The sequence below is a fragment of the Mustela nigripes genome, chromosome 8 (genome assembly GCF_022355385.1).
Source record: "Mustela nigripes isolate SB6536 chromosome 8, MUSNIG.SB6536, whole genome shotgun sequence".
Lineage (NCBI taxonomy): Eukaryota > Metazoa > Chordata > Mammalia > Carnivora > Mustelidae > Mustela > Mustela nigripes.
The window spans coordinates 33952304-33974043 of NC_081564.1; the positions used below are offsets into that span (position 1 = coordinate 33952304).

Sequence of the window (21740 nt, forward strand, 5' to 3'; positions counted from 1 at the left end):
TGTCACATCTCAAGTGTAGAGTACATTAAGTAGAAGAGACACAATTTCTTTCTTGGGGAACTGGCTCATAATCCAGTGTCTCAGAAACGAAAGAATATGATACTTCCCCACAAAGCAGTCACTGTGGAAGGAATGGGGCAATGGAGCTATAACTCAACAGGGATGTATATATTTCAATTCTGAGAAAAAATGCTGTCCTTGCTCCCCAGTTCTAAAGCAACTACACATATCTCTAAAAGTTAGAGGTGTGTGTATCTTTTGATTTCCAGCACTGATACTCAAATCATGAATGGTTTCATCCCAAATAGCTCTTTCAGGTACACCCAGGCCTTGGGGAGTTCTGGTGTTAGAAAAGTATACCTAACTCCACAGTAAGTGCAGGCTTTTTAAAAATTTTGATAATCAAATACTACAGACTCATCAGCTCAATTAATAGCTTTCAGGATAATTTTAACAATAAATATTTAGTTTTATACCACCTTTACCCAAACCCCACAAATTTATAAAATAATAAAAAACTATACCCAAACAGAAGGTTTCTTTCAATTTTTTATATCTAAATGTCATAAGCTGAAAGCTGGACACTTGGGACACCCAGGGACTAAATAATATTTTCCATCATAAAAAAGTTAAGAGATAAAAATGTAAGCCCATTAAAAAAAAGGATAATCAAAATAATTAATTAGTTTCACATACTAGATAGTATTTATATATATTCTCCTGTATTCTTCTATCTGGAGCAATTATGAAGCATAATACTTGGTGCCACAAATAAAGCTATTCCAACACAGTTAATGGTAATGGCATGTCTCCAGGAAAGCTGCTGTTTTAATCCACTGTTAAATTCAACATGGGCAGTGAAGTCAACAGACTAAAGATAGTTCAACCAAAAATTCAAAAAATTAAAAAAAAAAAACAAAAAACTACTGCATGATTAAAGCCTAAGATGGCACTGTTTATCAAGACCAATACACTTGGTATATCTTATGAAGACTTCGTATATCTTATGAAGAGTTGAGAGCAAAAGAGATCAAGAAGGACCTTGGGTGTCTTCCCATAGGGATTGCTACACTGCCAATGGGCTAACTTTTATATTCTTTTCTAGGTGAATGGTGGCCCATAAGTTGTGCTATACAACTACTGAGTGGTGATACAAAGTACTCCTGCTTATAATGTTCACACACAGCATGTGTTGGATATGATGCACTAGATACCTCAAACAAAAACTGGAAAATTCAGTGCCACTCATATAAGTTCACTTATTTAACCAAACATATCTATATACTGGTTTGAAAAGAAGTTATTTATAGTACAATAATTACTTGTAAATGTGAAAAAAAAAAAAACACTGTCTAAACAGGTGCCCCTGATAATCTAATTACCTGAGTATGTCCTGTAAGAAGATATAAGTCTCTCCCCCCAATTTTCACTTGTATGTCCTGGATCTGAATCTACAGAATGAGAAGAGACAGGAGAAAAGAAAAAAAGCACACGAAGGGAAATGCAGAATTCAACAAACCAACATTTTTCAAAAGATCATTAGTTAATCAATGATCTATCATTGTTTGTCCAAAAGATAACTTTTAAAGAAAAGCCAAAAGCACATTTAAAACACAGGTTTGGCTGAAGATTTCAGTTTGGCTAAGATTTCAGTTTTTTCAACTGGCATATTAAAGTTGAGAAAGTCAACCATGCAGTTTGCAATAATAGGTTATTAATGATGCTGCTTTGAGGCTATGTATTTTTTCATACTTTGAATATGATAAAAGAGGCAATATTCTATTACTGTTTTTCTGCTTAGAATTTGTCTTTAGAAAACCTGAATAAAGGACATGAATAAACCCTTTTTGTTCTATGAATGCCAAACTACTCAGAAGACAATGAACACTTTGGACAGCAGTATCACTCTAGACCACAGACCTTTCTATAAATTATATACATTTTGAGTGGTATGAATTACTGCACTGAGCACTACATAAGACCTCTTAGAGAGAAAGCAGCCTAATATCAGAACAAAGTTTATCAGCTAAGATAAGAATATGGAATTCTGCCTAACAATTTATGACAAGTAAAAATATTTCCAATTGACTTCTGGCAGTATGGCCAGAGCAGATACATTTACTTGTAAAACAATATGCCATTTTAACACAATATTATTTTGCTCCTCATATACTCAACTTATTGACATATACTTTTCTTTCTGAAATCATTATTATAGATCTTATTCATGAGTTCAGTTAAGAATAAAGAAACAAGTGTTGGAAAAAAAAAAAAAGAAACCATTTAGGAAATAAAACATAGTATTTGAAACTTTTAAAAATAAACCTGCAAGTTTAGTAATGAGAAGGCTCACTCAACTGAAAGAAATGACTGATAAAATAATATTTAGGCCAATTCTAAGCCAAGTGGGTAAATGGATTCAATGACAAGCCTTTCAATAAATGCTTCTATTTCAAAACTGAACACATTAAGTTAGCAACTAGAAAAATTCCATGATTAATATTTGATATTTCATTTTAAAGACAAGCAAAAATGGCCCCCATGTACCGCAAAGAAAAGAAAAAGCAGCAACCATTAAGTTGTGCCAACAAATCAAATTAAAGGGGTTACTGAAAGCAGATATATTACTGTGACAGATTAAAGCACAATGGTTAAGGCACTTCTGGGTGGGTCAGTGGGTTGGGCCGCTGCTTGGCTCAGGTTGTGATCCTAGGATCCTCAGATCAAGTCCCGCAAAAGGCTCCTTGCTCAGTGGGAGCCTGCTTCTCTCTCTGCCTCTACCTGCCACTCTGCCTGCTTGTTTTCTCTCTAATAAATAAATAAAATCTTAAAAAAAAAAAAAAAAGAAAGCACAATGGTTAAACTGAACTTTAAATTATATTCATAATATAGTGGTATAATAGTTTATTCAAATCTTCCTTTGGTAATGAATTAATCCACTCTGACTCCATACATATTTTGGCTTTTACTCAAATAAGTATGCTTATATTCGGTGCATCTGAATGACTATTCTACTAAGATTTAATTCAGGAGCTGAAGTAAAAGCTTCTGTGTATCTTGTCCCACTTTTCCCTCTGCATTATACTGAGACCAGTACACCCTATGAGGTTTTTGTAAAATACTGAGTGCTAAGCAGAGCAATTCTCTCTCCCTGCTACGTTCTCTGCAGCAAGGCAAGACAAATAATACTTGTATTTTAAAAGCCGTATTTTTAATATTCTGTTTTAGGTTGCAAGAGAGTAAGAGAAAAAAATCAAGAATGATTAAAAAGGTTTGCACTGTGTATCTGAAAAATTTTAAAGTAAAAGTTTTAAAGATGGGGGAGGAACAAGAGAAAATCTGTAATAAGTAATCTCCATGCAAATCATCAAAAGGTGATCATCCTTATTAAGCAAAGCACTGATTTTATTTGCTACTTTAACGTAGTTACCAGAAAAATTATATTTGTTTCCTTTTTTAAAAAGTTCCTCTCTCCAAAAATTGTCTGAGTTCTATTAAACAGGGTAAATCCTTCAATGGCTTCAGGAAAACAGAACTTCTAAGACTGGATGGCAGAGAAGATTTAGTTTACAACATGTAAACAAGCTCCAGAACTGCCATCACGGACTTTGGAAACAGATCATTCTGTGCCTCTTTGGATTTTCTCATGCTGCATTCTCTATACATGCCGAAAGAAAAAAAATTAGTAAGTAATTAAGTAATGCTTACAAAGAGAGAACAAGTATTTTTATAAAAAAGTGAAGGACATTTTATCTTTCTACTTATTTAAACATACAAACTAAAATGATGAAGTACCACTGATTTACCTCTGTAGAACACTGGATCTATCAAACCTAAAGAAAAGCATGTGCCCCCAATGGTATTTGAGGTTAAGGAATATTCATATAGCACTGGCGGCTCTGTACCACTATACATTATTTTGGAAAAAATCATAGAAATATTTAACTCTTAATCCTGTAACCCCACTCCTGAGAATGAATAAGAAAGAATTCAGGGTATAATAAAAATACAATCTGCAAAGATGCTCACACTCATGATGGCACTTTTTGTAACAAAATAATCACAAATTTAGTTTGAAGGCCAAAATTGACTCTCACAGGTACTCTCAAGAAAACTGTTTAGTATTTTCATATCAAGGGACTGTGGCTTCCCCTTGAATGCCATTAGACTAAAAAAGAAAAGAAGTATGATTTTTTTGATTGACAATGCAGAAATAAAGGTAACTCAGGTAGAAACATAAATAACTATTATAGATTAACAGTTTTCAGTTATTAACTACCATACTAAAAACTACATACAGTGTCAGTATTATGAGATGCCTACCCAATATTCATTCTCTCCTACTTAACAGAAATACTTCAATTTTGATTAGGGTGACAATATGCCCAGCTGAAAGTAGTTAACCTTCCACACTCCCCTGCAACTCGGATAGCCTAACCAATGAGACACAGGCAGAAGAGTTCCTAGGGATGTTGTTTCATCAATAAAAAGGCCAAGTCTCATTGGAAGAAAGATACTTTTTTCATTGGTCCTTCCTCTCCTACTTTCTGCCCAGGAAGAAGCAAAATATTTGTGTGACTATAAAGCAAAATATTAAGAAAAAAGCCCACGTACAAGTTCAGGCTGAGAGAGTAGAACAACAAAAACATCTCAGTCCCTGATGGCATTATTGAACTACTTATACCAACTCTGGACTGCTTATGCTTGGTAATGTAATCTAATTACATTAGATTTTAAAAATCCAATCTGTTTAAGCCAGTGTTAGTCAGTTTTCTGTTTTAATTAACATATCACAAACTGATTTTATATGTTATGTCACTTAAAGATCACAGTTCTCTTAAGATGGTGTGTCATGCACTTTATAGATGAGAAAATCAGAGTTATAAAGGGCTCAAATTTTTTGGCCAGGGCTAACAGGGAACTGAACAGGGACTCAACACTAGTCTGTCAGACTCCAAAGCCTCTGATATTAAACACTATGCTATAATTTACCTCTATTTTACCTATAATTAACTTACAAAAGCTAAAAGTAATAAAAAAGCTGTAGGTATAAGGAATAATTTGTCTTCTAGATAAATAGCTGCTTCCACAGGTGCAATAAGTCACTTTATATATTGGCCCCTTAACATTTCATGGGACAAAATTTATGGGAATTCTCTGATAAGATAGGACAACATGGGATAGATACTGAAATGACAATAAGCAGATATATTAGAGATTTGCTGAAATAAATAGTAGTAGTAGTAGTATGACAGTAGTATGATACAGCTGTAAGGATCCATGACATCAAATTATGCTCTAATTTTCCCCCAAATTTTGTCTAGCCAAGCAATTACTTTTTTTTTTTACAGTGTTAACTTTTTTTTTTTACTATTTTTTTAAAATTTTTTATTTTTTATAAACATATATTTTTATCCCCAGGGGTACAGGTCTGTGAATCACCAGGTTTACACACTTCACAGCACTCACCAAAGCACATACCCTCCCCAATGTCCATAATCCCATCCCCTTGCAGTGTTAACTTTTTAAAAAATAAGATTTACTTGAGCGGGGAGGAGGACAGGGAGAGGGAAAGGATCACAAGCAGACTCCATGCTGAGTGCACAGTCCAATTGGGGCTTGATCTCATGATCCTGAGACCATGACCTGAGCTGAAATCAAGAGTTGGAGGCTTAACCAAATGAGCTACCCAGGTGCCCCAGCAGTTATCTTTTAAAAAATTAGTAAATATTAAACAATTAAGAATTAGGAAGTTTAAGAAACACTAAGGGTATCTCAAAATAAAGACTATGAATTACTTATCCATTTGATGGCATTATCGCTGATTTTGGTAACGACTGAGCCTTCTTTGAATAGTATGAGTATCTTTTAAAAAGAATGTGTTTTACAGAAATAATTATGCTAATTATTTTAAAAATTCAAGCCATACAAAAAAACAGAGAAAGTAAAAATGCTCCCAAATCCTGGAAATAAAATATTAACATCTAGTGAGCATTATTCCAAGCATCTCTCTAATATATATAAAAAAAAGGAACTGGCAGGGGTTGGGGGGGAGTGATCAATTTACACACAAACAGAAAAATACATGTGTACTATTTAAAAATAAAAAGCTGAAAGATTTATCTTAATCCAACACAAGAGAAACTAGGGCACCTAGCTGGCTGCTCTTGATCTCAGAGTATGAATTCAAGCCCCACACTGGGCACAGAATTCACTTAAAAAAAGGAAACAAAGAAAAAAGGAAGGAAGGAAGGAAGAAATTAAAGAAACTGCTTCTCCGCTAAAAGAGATATCATATACTAAAATACAAACACATAAATTTATGAAAGAATTTTAAATAAAGATTAAAATTTTTAAGTAATTATTTTTAAAAATTATGTATTTCAGTTTTAGACAACATCAGTTATTCTCTGGCTATAAGAGATAATATGAGTAGCATTGCTAACATTTTCTCCTTATTCCCAATTCCCTACCTCTTTTATTTAACCTAAGTCAGGGTTTATATTCAATATTTACATTTTTGTTCTGGGCTCATAATACACCCACTAGATTTAGGCTTAGTTCTACAGTGACACAGTCTTTTAAACAATCTTATCTTTCAAGATGTATGTTAATATATGCCCTGGTATACATAAATACAAATAGAAATATACAAAATATGACTCTTAATGCAATCAAACAGTACATATTATTTCATAACTTATTTTTAAATTCTGTATGCTATGAACATCTTTCCATTTCATGTATTGTTGTATAAGGTTATTCTTAAGAGTAAAAATTGTATTTCTTCACTGGATTTACCATAATTGAACAAACTATTACCTAATACTATTTTCCTGGGTTTATTTTTGGCATTATAAATGAAATAGAAATAAATGCACACAAAGATAATTTCCACTGTCATCAATTACTTATATAGGTTAAATCCCAAAACAGAGAAAAAGTCAAATGTTAGCAAACTTTAGTTTTGGATAAATGTTTTCATATTTACCTCCAACAAAATATTCCCATTATTTAGACCAACTAAAGTAAGTTCCTATTTCTGGCCAGTGACCATCTGGTACTATTTAGGTCAACAATTTTGTCAGTTGTTATATATTGTATTTCTTTACTATGGATAAATTTTTGAGACATATTTCTTTGCCAAGAGTAATTCTGTTGTTTTCAACTACTTGCTTTTATCTTTTTTTCATTCTCTCATTGTTTTCTCTTCACATTTCAGAGACCTTTAAATACTATATATATTCAGAAACAAGGATTCTCATATATGTTGTAAATATTTCCCCCTTTATATCTTTATAATTTAAAATAATCATTTAAAATATAGTACATTTTATAAAAAAGATCAATGTCAAATGCTGGGCTTAGTGCTATAATTATCTTTCATATGGAAAATACCACTTGATGGTTACTTTGGATTCTACATTATTTTTTTAATTATGAAAATAAGAAAGATGGATTGTAAATAAGACATTTTGCTTTGGGCCTGGGGAAATCCTTATTAATGCTCTGAGGTAGAGGGGTGTGTGTGTGTGTGTGTGTGCGCGCGCGCGCAAGCAAATCTAAAGCCTACATCTACTTTTTATGAAAAGTTATAAATTTAGCCTACCAAAAATATGTTTAAATCTACTAAAATCTTGTTTAGTGTTAGCATACAACTTTTCCAAAAGATATGTAAGAGTTTGTTACGAAACAACCTTAATGAGAGAGAGCTGCAACATTCTGCTACATTCAAGTAGTGGAAAAATTGTAGCAGGGAAAAAGTATATAATCTAGTTAATAAAAGATGTATTAGATTAGGTTTATTCAGTGCTTAAACTTTGTGCCTTCCTAAATAACATTTTCTCCTTTATTTTACAATAAACAAAAGACAAATTATCTAGCTGATCTGATAACAAGGTTCTTATGGGAAGTTTATTATTTTGAAATCTTATCTACTTCTAAAAATGTATTAACATTCTTTGAATTTATCTAAATCCCTTCTTCAATTACTAGTAGAAATATCACTGTCCCTGGAAAAAAAAACCTGGTTAATGCAAGTACTTTAAAAATGACAGACAAAAGGACTCCCAGGGAGAAAATGCGAGAAAAGTTAAATCCTATCTATCTAAAGGCACATTATACATCTTCTCAACTAAGTGATCAACTAATTGTTTGAGAATACTGCTTAAGGATAAAGAGTCACTCTTCAGGAAAAAAGAATGAATCTCTAGACATCAGTGTAACTTAAAATGAGCAAAGCACAAAATATCTTAATCACTGCAAAAAAGAACAATTTTAAGGATTAAAAATGCCATGTTTAAGAAAAATTTCTAATTCAAGCTAAGAGAGACAACAAAATACAGAAGAGGAGGCCTACCTAATTAAAAGCTTATGATAAAAATTAAGGACTTTCTAAAGCTATATTAGCATAGGGCACTTCAAACGTCTTTACAGTATTTTCAGATTCCAGAGTCAAGATCATTTCCATACTGATGATTAAGATGGCTAGGAAAGTATAAGTAGAATAAAATCTTTGTACATAAACTCAGATTAGGACGCTTTTTGTGAGTGAAGCTAAAACATTCTTAAAAACAGTTCACTGTAAGTACTTCATGCAAAGGATAAAACAATAATGATAAATACATAACAAACACTGAAGTTTATATTAGTTTCAAGAAATGATTAGTTCAGGGTACAACACAATCTAGTGATTTAGTAAATAGCGATAATGACATTTTAATCTATTGTGAACAACTGGGACTGACTAATGTCAAGGATCATTCCTGACATATGAGAGTTTTGAGGAAAAAAAGTACCGTGAATTGGGCTCAGGAGGTAAATCTTAGTGATTTTTTTTAAGGTGGGGGAAGGCACATTTTGGATTCACTTCTGAAGCTAAAATGCTTACACTGCTTTCTCTGGTGGGTTCAATAGTGTGTCCACAAAAATTCAACAACATTTTTGCAACTCTAACATATCCTATGCTATCACAGTAAATCTTCATCACTGAAATGCTCCCCAGGAAATTAAGTTCTGAAAGTGGTAAGAGATCTGTAACAAAGCTGAGAGTAAGTAAAGAAGCAAACTGTTGTTATCTGATTAGTAATCATGTTTGGGTGAGAAATTTATCAATTTCTGCCCCAAAATGGTGTATCTGACATACTGAAATATCAGTATTTCTCTATAAAATGGGTGCAAAAAGAATGTTATGAAGAAAATCATAGGAAAAGAATGATTAAGATTTTGCCAGAGAACAACAAATTATTCTACCTGTGTCTGAATCTCGTTCTTCATTTCTTGATGGGCTAATGGTAAAAGGAAGTTTACGTTTCATGGATGATTTCTCTTTCATCTCCTTGCCCACATCACTTCGGTCAATTTTTGGAGTTTTACTATATGATGCAATCTTGTCTTTACTCTATTAAAAATCAAATATGAATAATGTTGTAACAATATCAGCTAAGCAATACAGTATTAAAACATTTATGAAGAAAATTTTCAAATATATACAAAAGTAGAGATGTATTATAAACCACTGTCTTCAAGGTATTCAAGACCCAGTAGCAACAAATTCAACATTAATTAACTTGTCTCACACTTCCCCTGCTTTTACTTAAAGACAGAATTTTAAAATAACAAAAAAACACTAAATATCTTGAATATAATAAAATATCTTGAATATAATAAAACTCTAAGTGTAATATAGATGTTATCATCAATGAACAAATACATAAATATGAAAAAGCAATTCTGGATATAATTAAACATATTGTGCTTTGTTAATATCCTGTGCCTACCCATTCAGGTGAGTATCCTACCTTCACAGTCTACAACCATTATCAAGTTCACATTTATAATCCAAATATCTGACATGGCACTGCACATATAAACTGGGCTATAATGACTCCTTTGTGAAAAACCTGCTAGATACTAAGAACTAAGCCATATCACCTTAGCAGGAGAGCTTAAAAGAATAGTGATATGGGTGGCTCAGTCAGTTAAGCATCTGCCTTCGGCTCAGGTCATGATCCTGGGGTCCTAGGATCAAGTTCTGCTTGGCGGGCAGAGAGTCAGCTCTTCCTCTACCCCTCCCCTCTGCTTGTTCTCTATCTTTCAAATAATAAAATATTTTTTTAGTGATATGATAATAAATGATATAGTAATAACAGAGACTCTCAGAAGCCAATTGCAAGTAGACTCAGATTGCAGAAGATACCAGCTCTCAACCCAAGACAGAAAATGAAGGAAGAAGGGGAAGACAAGGCATAAAAATTTTAACAGTGCTCTTTTTAAAAGTCAAATTTAATCAATAAAATCAAACCCCCAGGGGAGTTACTAAAAAGTTATCAAAAAATACTGTATTTGGGGCACCTGGGTGGCTCAGTGGGTAAAAGCCTCTGCTTTCAGCTCAGGTCATGATCTCAGGGTCCTGGGATCGAGCCCCGCATCGAGCCCCAGCAGAGAGCCCGCTTCCTCCTCTCTCTGCCTGCCTCTCTGCCTACTTGTGATCTCTCTCTGTCAAATAAATAAATAAAATCTTTAAAAAAAAATACTGTATTCAATTTTATACCACCAAAAATTCAAGAGGTCTGGAAAATAGACTATTCTCTTGGAAAACATACATTACTAAATATTGGCTCATGAAAGAAACAGAAAACCTCAACAGACCAATCATCACAGAAGACCGTAACTCCATAGCTAAAAATTCTAAGTTTAAAAAAGGTACCTAACCCAGAAGATTTTAAGAGAGATTTTAAAAAATTCAAGGGACAGATATTTCACATGTCATGTAGATAATACTACAGTATGAAGGTATGATAAGAAGCAACAATCCATCTTATAAGTCTGAAATAAAACTGATACCAAAGGGAATATAAGGCAGAAATTATAAAATAAACACAAACACAAAATATCCCAAATAAACTGTCAAATCAGATTAATGTCTTAGAATTTAGAAAGATAACAGATTATAATTAAGCAGGGTTCACCCAAAGAATATAAGAATAGTTCATTATTAGAGAATCACTTAAGACAATTTACTGTATCAGAAGATTTTAACTATACAATGATCTTAACAGGTGACAAAAATAGCATTTTGACAGAGTCTACATTCATTTTTGATAAATCTATTAGCAAAATCACGAAGAGAACGTGACTTCCTTATATCTTAACTGGTAAAGATTATTGAAGAATAACAGACTCGTATTATTTATTTCTCAGTTATAAAGTTAAACGTCTTGCGCTATTTTTCCACTTCAGCCAATGATATCGAGTTTCACATGCATGTGAAAGTTTATACAGTTGTTTTAAAATGCAGGTTTTATTATCACTCAGGTACAGTGAAGCCAACAGATAAGGTGAACACTACTACTGAAAAGACAGTTTGTTAATCACAGTTCTCAAGAAGAAGGGACATGCCACACTACACAGGGCCACAAAGTGTAGCACCAAGGTGGGTTGGGAGGCAGGAGGAGAGAAGAGAAACATGGGGAAAAGCTTTTATTGTGGTTTCCTCAGGAAAGAAAAGGCAAGGCAGAGTAAGTGGCTCAGGACTGGCTATTCTGAGTAATGGCAGCAATTTCTGGGCTATGGGCGCTATTTCTCTTACCTATCTGGTACCCAGCTCCAGTGTGATTTATTTTGTTAGGGCAGGGGGACAGTGGCCCAGAGTGGGAGAGCTGGACACAGATGGTAGCTGGGTTTGGGCTCTGGTTAGTTTGCATATGAAATGCTTATCATAAGAGAGTTGTTCACTATCTTTGGGAATTGGCTAGCCCTGGAAGTAGCAGTCTCCCCTGAGTCAGGAGGCCCCAGATGTCAAAGCATCAGAAATAAAGAGGCATGATTAATACAAAGATTAACCAAAAAAATTCTAGAGACTTGCCTTAGAAATAGGAGTCTTTGTTATTAATAAAACAATCTAAGAAAAACATGAAGATATCCCTTTTCCCTTGCACCTATGTAAGTAAAGATACTGTTCCGAGCCATAGAACAGGCTAAAAGAAACCAATTTGATAACATGTTAAGTGAAAAATGTTCACATGAACATACTGATCACACTCTCCTCTGCAATATGGTGATTAGTGTGAATATTTGTAACTGCTACCAACCAGTTCTGTTCTATGTAAAATAAAAATTAATCCTCAGAATTATTACTTGAACAAAGGTTTTCATGAGACTCTTCAACACTTTAAAAATTAGTTTTCTGATCTGGGGAAAGAAACTTCGAAAATAAATAATTATGTCCAATTGTCTTAAAATTTTTATATTACCAAATGGTATTAATACTCTATCAGTCCAGGACCAAATCACTGGCACATTTTTCTTCCATATCCATGACACAGAAAAGTCTAGGAGCCTTGGATTGTTTTAAAATATTTTAAGTCTTTTTCATTTATGTTAATGCTATTCTTTCAGTAACATACAACAGCTACCATACACAGTAATGAAATCAATGTAAACATCTGGGGCCCAATATACGTTAATAAAAGAACACTGACAACAAAAATCAATGGTTAAAAATCATGAGAATGACCTTTTGTCACTGTTAGACAATATACTGGTAGCTTTTACCAACTCAGTATGATGGACAAAAGAAGAGGTAAAAATTTACCGCTTAAGAAAAAAATAGAAAACAGAAAACTCTTGAAGGACACAACCCAAAATATGAAGAGCCATCTGTAGGTAATGGCATTACTTGTGTGTTAGAATTCTCCATGGCTCTCTTGCATATCTTACAAAGAGGCACTAACTCCCTTTGTTCTGGATTATCCTTTTCAGAACATCTATGTGGAGAACAGCCTTGGAAGGTAGTCTCTCCCCTTGCAGCAAAGGGCAGATCTGTTTACTCTTTTGTATAACAAATAATTTCTCCCTTTAGGGGGAGTAAGTCAGATAGACTTACCATCCCTTATAAAAAGATTTGAGGTTCTCCTCTCCTGTGCTGCAAACATCTGCAATCCGCGCCCCCACCCTGCCCTATATCAGTAGTTGTCACCTGACTCTGCATCCCCTTGTGGGAAATAGGGCTCTGGTTACAGGCACAACTGCTGATAGATAGCTACTGCTATTGTTATGAGAAATTAACTTTCTTTAATAGCCCAGCATCCATGAAACTGATTAGGATAGGGTACAATACAATCTCAGATTCTTGATGGTTTTTTACAAGGCAATTTCTATTTTCATTATTCTTCTACGTATTTTCTAGTTTTTCTACGTGTATTATATTACTTGATAGTAAAATAAAAATTTCTCTATTATCACTTAGATATAAAATAATGAAGGTCTGAATTATGTTGATGAAAAAGATAAGACAGCTATTTAGCAGATTAAATGATTAATATCCACACTTCATGAATTTAACCTAAATTTTAGATTTTCATAGAAGGTTTTATCAAAGATTTTTTTTAACAAATTATAAATACTAACTTAGGGCTGAAAACAGTACAAAATAATTTCTAAACTAAATCAATGGGAAAAATGCCACAGATTAGCACTGAATGGATACAATACTTGAAGAACTATGAGCAGACATTTCTGAAGAACTCCTATTGTGATATTTAATGAGGTAATGAAAACATCTTAAATTAAATGTATATTGCTATACAATGTGATTTTACTTTAAATTATGCTCTACTTAAGTGCATTTAAGAAATTAAATCTTGGGGGGGCGCCTGGGTGGCTCAGCGGGTTAAGGCCTCTGCCTTCGGCTCAGGTCATGATCCCAGCGTCCTGGGATCGAGCCCCACATCGGGCTCTCTGCTCCTTGGAGAGCCTGCTTCCCCCTCTCTCTCGGCCTGCCTCTCTGCCTACTTGTGATCTCTGTCTGTCAAATGAATAAATAAAATCTTTAAAAAAAAAAAAAAAGAAAGAAATTAAATCTTGGGGCACCTAGGTGGCTCAGTGGGTTAAGCCACTTCCTTCAGCTCAGGTCGAGATCTCAGGTCCTGGGATCAAATCCCACATCGGGCTCTCTGCTCAGCAGGGAGCCTGCTTCCCTCTCTCTCTCTCTCTCTCTGCCTGCCTCTCTGCCTACTTGTGACCTCTGTTAATAAATAAATGAAATCTTTAAAAAAAAAAAAGAAATTAAATCTTGGATCAGGTTATTTTATTAAGTTAGGATCTCATAACAGCAATAGTCTGTGTCATATTAAACTGTAAATAAGGTTTCTATCAGAACAACTGTATATTCATATCCAAAACTGTATGGAAGAAAAAATTCAGAAGCTTGAGGCTGGCTTCAAGGCCACTCACTCACTAAGTTAAGTATCTATTTAAAACTGAAAAAAATCACTTTCAATTTCCAAGTCAAGCTGCCAAGTCAAGCTGCTCAGAAATTCAAGTCAAGCTGCTCAGAAATCCTAAAGCATGGCAATGAGCAATACCATGCACATTGCTTCAGAAGAGTTTCTGACCCTTACCCAAATAAACAAGTATGTGATCTTGAAAAAGTACTGAGTGACTGAACAGAGAGATTGAGAAGTTACATATATCACTTTGAGTAAGCCAAAAATTAATAAATGAAAAACCTAATAGTCTGTATTATTCTTCCCATTTACTGTATAAATCTAATGATTAATAAGAATTCTTAACTTACCAAAGCAATGCTTTTAATAGAAGTATGTTAGTGAAAAGTGTTTTTTGCTAGCTGTTTCTACACTTTTATGAAAACAATGCTTAGCCATTACTGTAGATTTAGTGGCAGCTTTCAAAAGATACATACAGAGTACCTAGGAAGAATAAAAGTTTTAACAAGTTCAGCCATATAAATTCAACCCCCAAAATGATATCAAGCAGTCAGGATGCAATTTCACAAATGCAACCTTTACTATATTCAAACATATAGAATTAAAAGTTCTAACTGTCTCCTCAAATCTAGCACTGCATTCTGTCCCTACAACTCTACTGAAATTACTTTTACCAAGCAAAGTCATTTTTAGGTATCTCAACTGAAAATCCAATGTCCTCACCCTTCCTGTTAACCTTTGTGCAATGTGGCATACAGACTCCCTTAGCTATTCTTCTCTGCTTAGCCTCTCCTGATTCTCTCTGTCCTCATCTCCTGTCTCTTGATGACTCTTAAAGGATTTGAATTCCTCCGGGTATATCTCCTCCATTTTCACTCCACTCTCTTTGGATGACATCTCCATAATGATACGGTTACTTTTCTACCAATCCTCATATATTTATCTCCAATGAGCTGTTTTGAGTCTGGATTTATATCGAACTGCCTATTAATACTTCCAGTTGGATGTGCCAGTGGCCAACCCAACAAGTACAAACCAAACATTATTTTCAAAACAAGCCATTTCCTTTCTTGGATTCTTTCTCAGGGAATGATAATTCAATCAACCTCAGGGTGGACACAGATTACTCCTTCTACATACTCAAGTTTAATTTATTCAGCATCTTTTAGATCTGCCAACTTCTACCCCCATAGCCACTGTCCACACTGCCTTTGCTTGGATTTTTAAAGTAACACTAACTGCTCTCTACCATGGCCCTTCCCTTTTGACTCAATGGCTACAGAACAAATTTCAAGTTCCTTGGCAAGACACATAAGGCCATAATGAACCAGCCCCTGTCTAATGTTCATTTCCTACAATCCATCATCCACAGGCTACATCCTAATTTTATATATACTACTGTAATGTTAAGATTCATGTTTTTTTTACATCTTGGACTGTCCCTCTGCTTCTACGTTCCTGCTGGCCACATATTCATCCATCCTTGAGAAAGCATATTATCTTTTCTATTGTGAAACCATCCCTGAACTCTCTACAGCTGACTGCTTCTCTCCTTTTTGTCCCATCATTGTACACTCAATACTTCCATTTTGTCCCATCATTGTATACTCAGTACTTCCATTAATGTGCTTCATAATGGTAGACCAATTCTCAAAGTATGGTACCTGAGACCATTTCAGAGGATCTTCAAGGTCAGAAATATGCTCACAATAATTCTAAGCTGTTGCTGCACCTTGGTCATTCTCTCAAGAATACATACTAGAGTTTTCTAGAGCCTACATGACAAGTGATATCTAAATACATTGCATGCAGAAGCAGATGAGAATTTGGTAGGCTTCTGTTAAATCAGACATTAATAGCCATGTGCAAAACAAAGGACACTTCTAATATTTCTTGTTTTGAAATATATTGTTGTTTTCCATAAAAATAAATGTGTGTAAATATAATAGTTTTACTGCTTTTTAAAACCAGTTAATATACATTTAATTTTTTCTCAGTTCAAATTTCTGATATTGTAAATATCTTTTTTTAAAATTGTTTCAAAGATTTTATTTATTTATTTGACACACAGAGAGAGATCACAAGTGGGCAAAAAGGTAGGCAGAGAGGGAAGGGGAAGCAGGCTCCCTGCCAAACAGAGAGCCCGATGTGGGGTTCGATCCCAGGACCCTGAGAACTATAACCTGAGCCGAAGGCAAGAGGCTTAACCCACTGAGCCACCCAGGCGCCCCTCATATTACAAATATTAACAGATATACCCACATATAAAAAAGCTTTTTGGAATTATTTCCTCCCAAATTTTATTTATTTGAGAGAAAGAGACAGAGAGAGCACAAGCAGGGGGTGAGGCAAGGAGAGACGGAGAAACAGGCTCCCCCATGAGCTGGGAACCCAATGTGGGACTCAATCACAGGAGCTGGAGATCATGACCTGAGCAAAAGGCAGAGGCTTATCATCTGAGCCACCCAGGCACCCCATTTTGGGATCTTTGATTATGCTGAAGGGGTCCTGAGGGCAAAACATTTCAGACAAACAGAAAGAGTACAGTTAAGAGTCTTCATAAAGATTTAAATCATGCCTTAACCACCTTTTGTTTTATTCTTATGGTCATAAAAGAGTACATAACACACTAGGAATCCCATGTAAGGTTTGTTAGATAACACTAATAATGAAATCATTCTGCTTAAGATTTGTCACATCTGGTGCATTAAAATACATTTGGGGAAACCTATCTATGGTGGAGTGAAGATCCTGGCAACTTACCTCCCCAAGAAACAACTATAAATCTAGACAATTGTCAAAAACAACCACTTCAAGTCTCTAGAAATTGAAAAAAAGCAACAAATTGAGAAGCATTTTTCCCCTCAAGAATAACAGCTTAACTATGGATAAGAACAGTGAGTGTCTGGTATTCTTGCCTGGGGAATGCTTTCATTCCCTGGCTGATGCTTAGCTTGCATGAAGTGCTACTAGGGTGGGGTTGGCAATGAAAACCAGCATCTATGCTGCAAGAGACTGTAACTTGAATTGGTATAGAAAGCCAAAAGCCCACACCCAGCTGCACTGTTTATAAAAATAGCAAACAGGGTAGGTAACAACTGGAAGGGGCACAACACGTAATCCTATTAGCCTAAAGTTGTAATCTATATATCCCTCACTGACTGGGAGATTGTGTGTACAAGCAGAGGCAATATGGGAGGGCCCAAGTTCTCTACATATCCTTGACTGCACGCAAGCAAAGGGAAGACCTGGATGAGCCCAACAGGAAGTAAATGCCAGGGCAGATTTCAAAGATGCCTGAACACGGGCACCGATGTGGCTCAATCAGTTAAGTGTTTGCCTTTGGCTCAGGTCATGATCCCAGGGTCCTGGGATCGAGCCCTGCACTGGGTTCATTGCTCAGTTGGGAACCTGCTTCTCCCTTGCCCTCTGCCTGCTGCTCTGCCTCTTTGTGCTCCATCAAATAAATAAATAAAATCTTAAAACAAAACAAAACAAAAATGCCTGAATAATAAATGCACTCCCTAACACACAGGCAAGTCTGCCAGTAGAAGGTGGAAGTCTTACTGGCTCCTGGTATTTGAGTACAACCTCTGACAAATCAATTGCTGCTGACTAAGCTACACAGACACAGGGTAACCCTGTGTCTGTGTAGACACAAACAAGACTGGAAAAGAAAAAGAAAAAAAATGGATGCCAGTGGTTGAGACAAATACTGCAGATAAATTCCTAACACTTTGTTATAAATAAATTAAAAAACTCAGCAACAGTTACAACTTTCAGGTGGGAAATAATGAGAACCAGAATTGCAGAAGTGCTACAGTATATGACCTAAATTGTCCAGTTTTCAATAAAAATTAAGACATACAAAAAACCAAGGATGAAAGTATTCAGTAGAAATTCTCTAAGCCCAAATACTAGATTTGACAGTTACTATAAAGAAATAAAACATTTTATGACAAAAATGACTTATCAAATAAAAAATGCTAATGAAAAAAAAATTACAAGAAGGGCCAAATGGCAATACTGGATTTGAAAAGCAGTGAATGAAAATGTATTAGAAATGTTCAAAAGCAGGGGGGCCTGGGTGGCTCAGTGGATTAAGCCTCTGCCTTTGGCTCAGGTCATAATCTCAGGGTCCTGGGATCAAGCCCCACATCAGGCTCTCAGGGAACCTGCTCACCCCCCCACCGCCTGCCTCTCGTGATCTCTGTCAAATAAATAAATAAAATCTTTAAAAAAGAAAGAAAGAAAGAAATGTTTAAAAGCAGATGTGAGATTGAAAATAAAAAAAATCAGTAAATTAAATACTCCAAATTTCATGAAAACTAATTTACAGATCTAAGTAGCTCAAGAAACCCCAAACAGAATAAATACAGGGGAATCCGAAGCATGTGACAGTCAAAGAGAGAGACACAATGAAAAAAAAAAAATCATCTTCACAAGGGTATCTTCAAAATAGCTGACTTAGTACAAACAGTTAAAGCAAGAAAGTAGGGAGATATTCATTTTCTTTAAAAAAGTCAACTAATGGGGTGCCTGGGTGGCTCAGTGGGTTAAAGCCTCTGCCTTTGGCTCAGGTCATGATCCCAGGGTCCTGGGATGGAGCCCAACATCGGGCTCTCTGCTCAGCAGGGAGCCTGCTTCCTCCTCTCTCTCTCTGCCTGCCTCTCTGCCTACTTGTGATCTCTGTCTGCCAAATAAATAAATAAAATCTTTTTTTTAAAAAAAAAGTCAACTAAGAAATCTATATCCAAAAAAACTGCCCTTTGAGAAGTCACCAAAGACCACAATTCTGTAAGTCAATTTGTATGAAACATCCAGAATAGGCAATTCCACAAAGACAGAAAGTAGATTAGTGACTGCCTTGGCCTGTGCTAGTTGGGAGATGAATGAGGAGTGACCGCTGGTGGATAGATGGGGGTTTCTTTTTTGGGTGAAAATGTGTTAAAATCAATAGTAGAGATAAATGCACAACTCTGTAAATATACTAAAGACTATAAATTGTACACTTTAAATAAGTAAATCATATGCTATGTGAATTTTATCTCAATAAAGCTGTTTTTAAAATACAGCAAAACCAAGATATTCCTAGAGCAATGAAGACTGAGAAATCTAATCATGGCTAAAGATCTGTCTTATAGTAAATACTGAAATTCTAAGAGACTGGAAGGAATTAACAACCAGACAGTAACTTGAGTCTAAAAGAAGAAGAAATTAAGAGTGACCAAACTGGTAAATTGGTAGGCAAAGAGAACTGTATGAATACATACATCTTACTTCTTTAAAAGACTGAATAAAACTGTACCAATCTATTTTGGGGTTGATAACAAATGTTGTTGAATCTACAGATAAATACACCAAAAAGGGGGAGGAAATGGAACTGTACAGGAACAAAGCTGCTATATTTTACTAGAAGTCAGTCAATATTAATTCAGTTAGATGCATAGTATAATCCAGAGAGCAACCTCTTAAGATTACAATTCAAGAGATCAGAAATTTAATAAGTTTAAGAAGTCAGAAATTTACATAGTACACTGAAAAATATTTAGAATAAAAAAAAGGCAGCATAGATCAGAGAGAAACAAGAAAAGAATATGAAACAAAAGAACACAGAGAAAAATGGCAGATATAAAACCAACCCTATAAATAATTATATTAAATGTAAATGGATCATTTTAATCAAAGGCAGAGATTACCAGTACAATCAGGCAAGAAAAAAAAAGTATCTATACTGGAAAAGAAATAAAATTATCTTTATATGGAGAAGACATGATCCCATCTGTAGAAAATCCTAAGGAATCCACAAACTTTTAGAACCAATAAATGAATTCAATAAGGTCACAGAATACAAAAATCACTATATAAAAATCAACTGTATTTCTTACACTAGCAATGAAAAATCCATGAAGAAATTAACTAAAACAGCATCCAAAAGAGTAAAACACTAATAATTGAACAAAAGAAGTACAAGAAAGATTTATACACTAAAAACTATAAAGTATTGCTCAGGGAAACTGAAGATATTAATAAACAGAGATATTCTGGGGTGATGCACTGGAAGGCATACTGTTAAGATGTCAATACTATCCAAACTGATCTATTCAATAAAATCCCTATAAAAATCCCAGTAGGTTTTTTGTAGAAACTGACAAGCTAATCCTAAAATTTGCCTGGAAATGTAAAGGACCCTGAATAGCCAAAACAGTTTTTGAAAACAACAAAGTCTGTATACTTAAAATTCCTGACTTTGAAAGTAGATATGGGATTGTCTGGGAGTTGGTGTGGAAATAGGGACTGAACGCAAATGGGCATGAGGATCATTTAGCAAACTGGACTGTGATGATGGCTGTACAGCTTTATAAATTTACTAAAAATCACTGGATTATACACTAAATGATTGAATTTCAAGGGTATATAAATTATACCTCAAAAAAGTGATTAAAAAAAAGATTTGTGTACAAATGTTCATCACAGCTGTATTCATACTTGCCAAAAACCGGAAACATTTCAGACGTCCTTCAATAAGAAAATGACTTAGGGGGAAAAAGACTTAAAAGAAAAAACAAAAAACCAAAAAGGAAAATCCAAAGATAATGTATAAAATTAACTAGATAAAGGAGAGTAATACCAGTTAGGAGACAACTGCAAAATCTAAATGAAGGTTTTGAGGGCCTAAATTAAATAGGAATGAAGAAGGATAGACATAGAAAGAATCACGGTCATCGGCAATGACTAATAATAAACAACAAAAACTATTAACATTTACTAAGCATATAGTATGTAACAAGTATTACATTAGGCACCATACTTAATGCCATTTCACTGTCACAACAGTTCTCTGAAGTATGTGTCCTCCAATACAGAGAGACACCGAGGCTGGAAAAGTTGCGTAAATTTATCCAAGGTTAACACATGGAAATTGGAATTGCAACTGTATATGTGTTTTTTGCTACTGGGGGTCAGGAGGTGGAGAAAGAAATGCCAAATGATTGTGAGGTCTTGGATTTTTTTTTTTTCCCACACTATTTCAATGATTATTTAAGTAAATATGCCACATTAGTAACTGTGTTATCTCAGCAAATGAAAGACAACCTTTTTCTTAGGAATCCAATTTAATTCTCAGGGTTTTAGATAAATGGTTTGGATTTATCTGGCATCCAACTGCTTTTTATTTTATGGGTAATTACTAAAAATACTAAATGGGGAGTTTTTCCCAATTTCAAAAGAGTCAACACATCTTTAGTATAATCATATACCTTTCTTCCGTATGGTTTTTCTACCATATTGCTGTCACTGTCAGAATTTTCACTCTGAACTGGTTTTGTGAACCCAGATTTGGGCATCTTATAGCTGTTCAGCTAGCTTCTTCTTTTATCAGTCTTCTCATCCTGGATCTGTAAAGAATGGATATATAAGAGTTATTTGTATACATACACAATGAAACCTACTTAAAGGTATATACCACGATTAATGCAATTTGTTACTCTGTGTCTCTGTAAGTCCTGGCCT

At 34.7% G+C, this 21740-nt stretch overlaps 1 protein-coding gene across 7 annotated transcripts in view; it reads right to left on the reverse strand.

The window, feature by feature from the left end:
- Positions 1 to 21740, reverse strand: part of ANKRD12 (ankyrin repeat domain 12) — a 128998-nt gene that overhangs the window by 76186 nt on the left and 31072 nt on the right. For 5 of the 7 annotated variants that reach the window (XM_059409194.1, XM_059409193.1, XM_059409195.1 and 2 more), the window contains exons 2-4: positions 21488 to 21625; positions 9253 to 9400; positions 1383 to 1451 (exon numbers count right to left, since the gene is read on the reverse strand). In XM_059409194.1, coding sequence (XP_059265177.1) covers positions 1383 to 1451; positions 9253 to 9400; positions 21488 to 21574 — 304 coding nt within the window. In that variant the 5' untranslated portion in view covers positions 21575 to 21625. Of the gene's footprint in view, positions 1 to 1382; positions 1452 to 9252; positions 9401 to 21487; positions 21626 to 21740 lie in introns of those variants that run through there. The other 2 variants (XM_059409197.1, XM_059409199.1) reach the window with 2 other exon arrangements.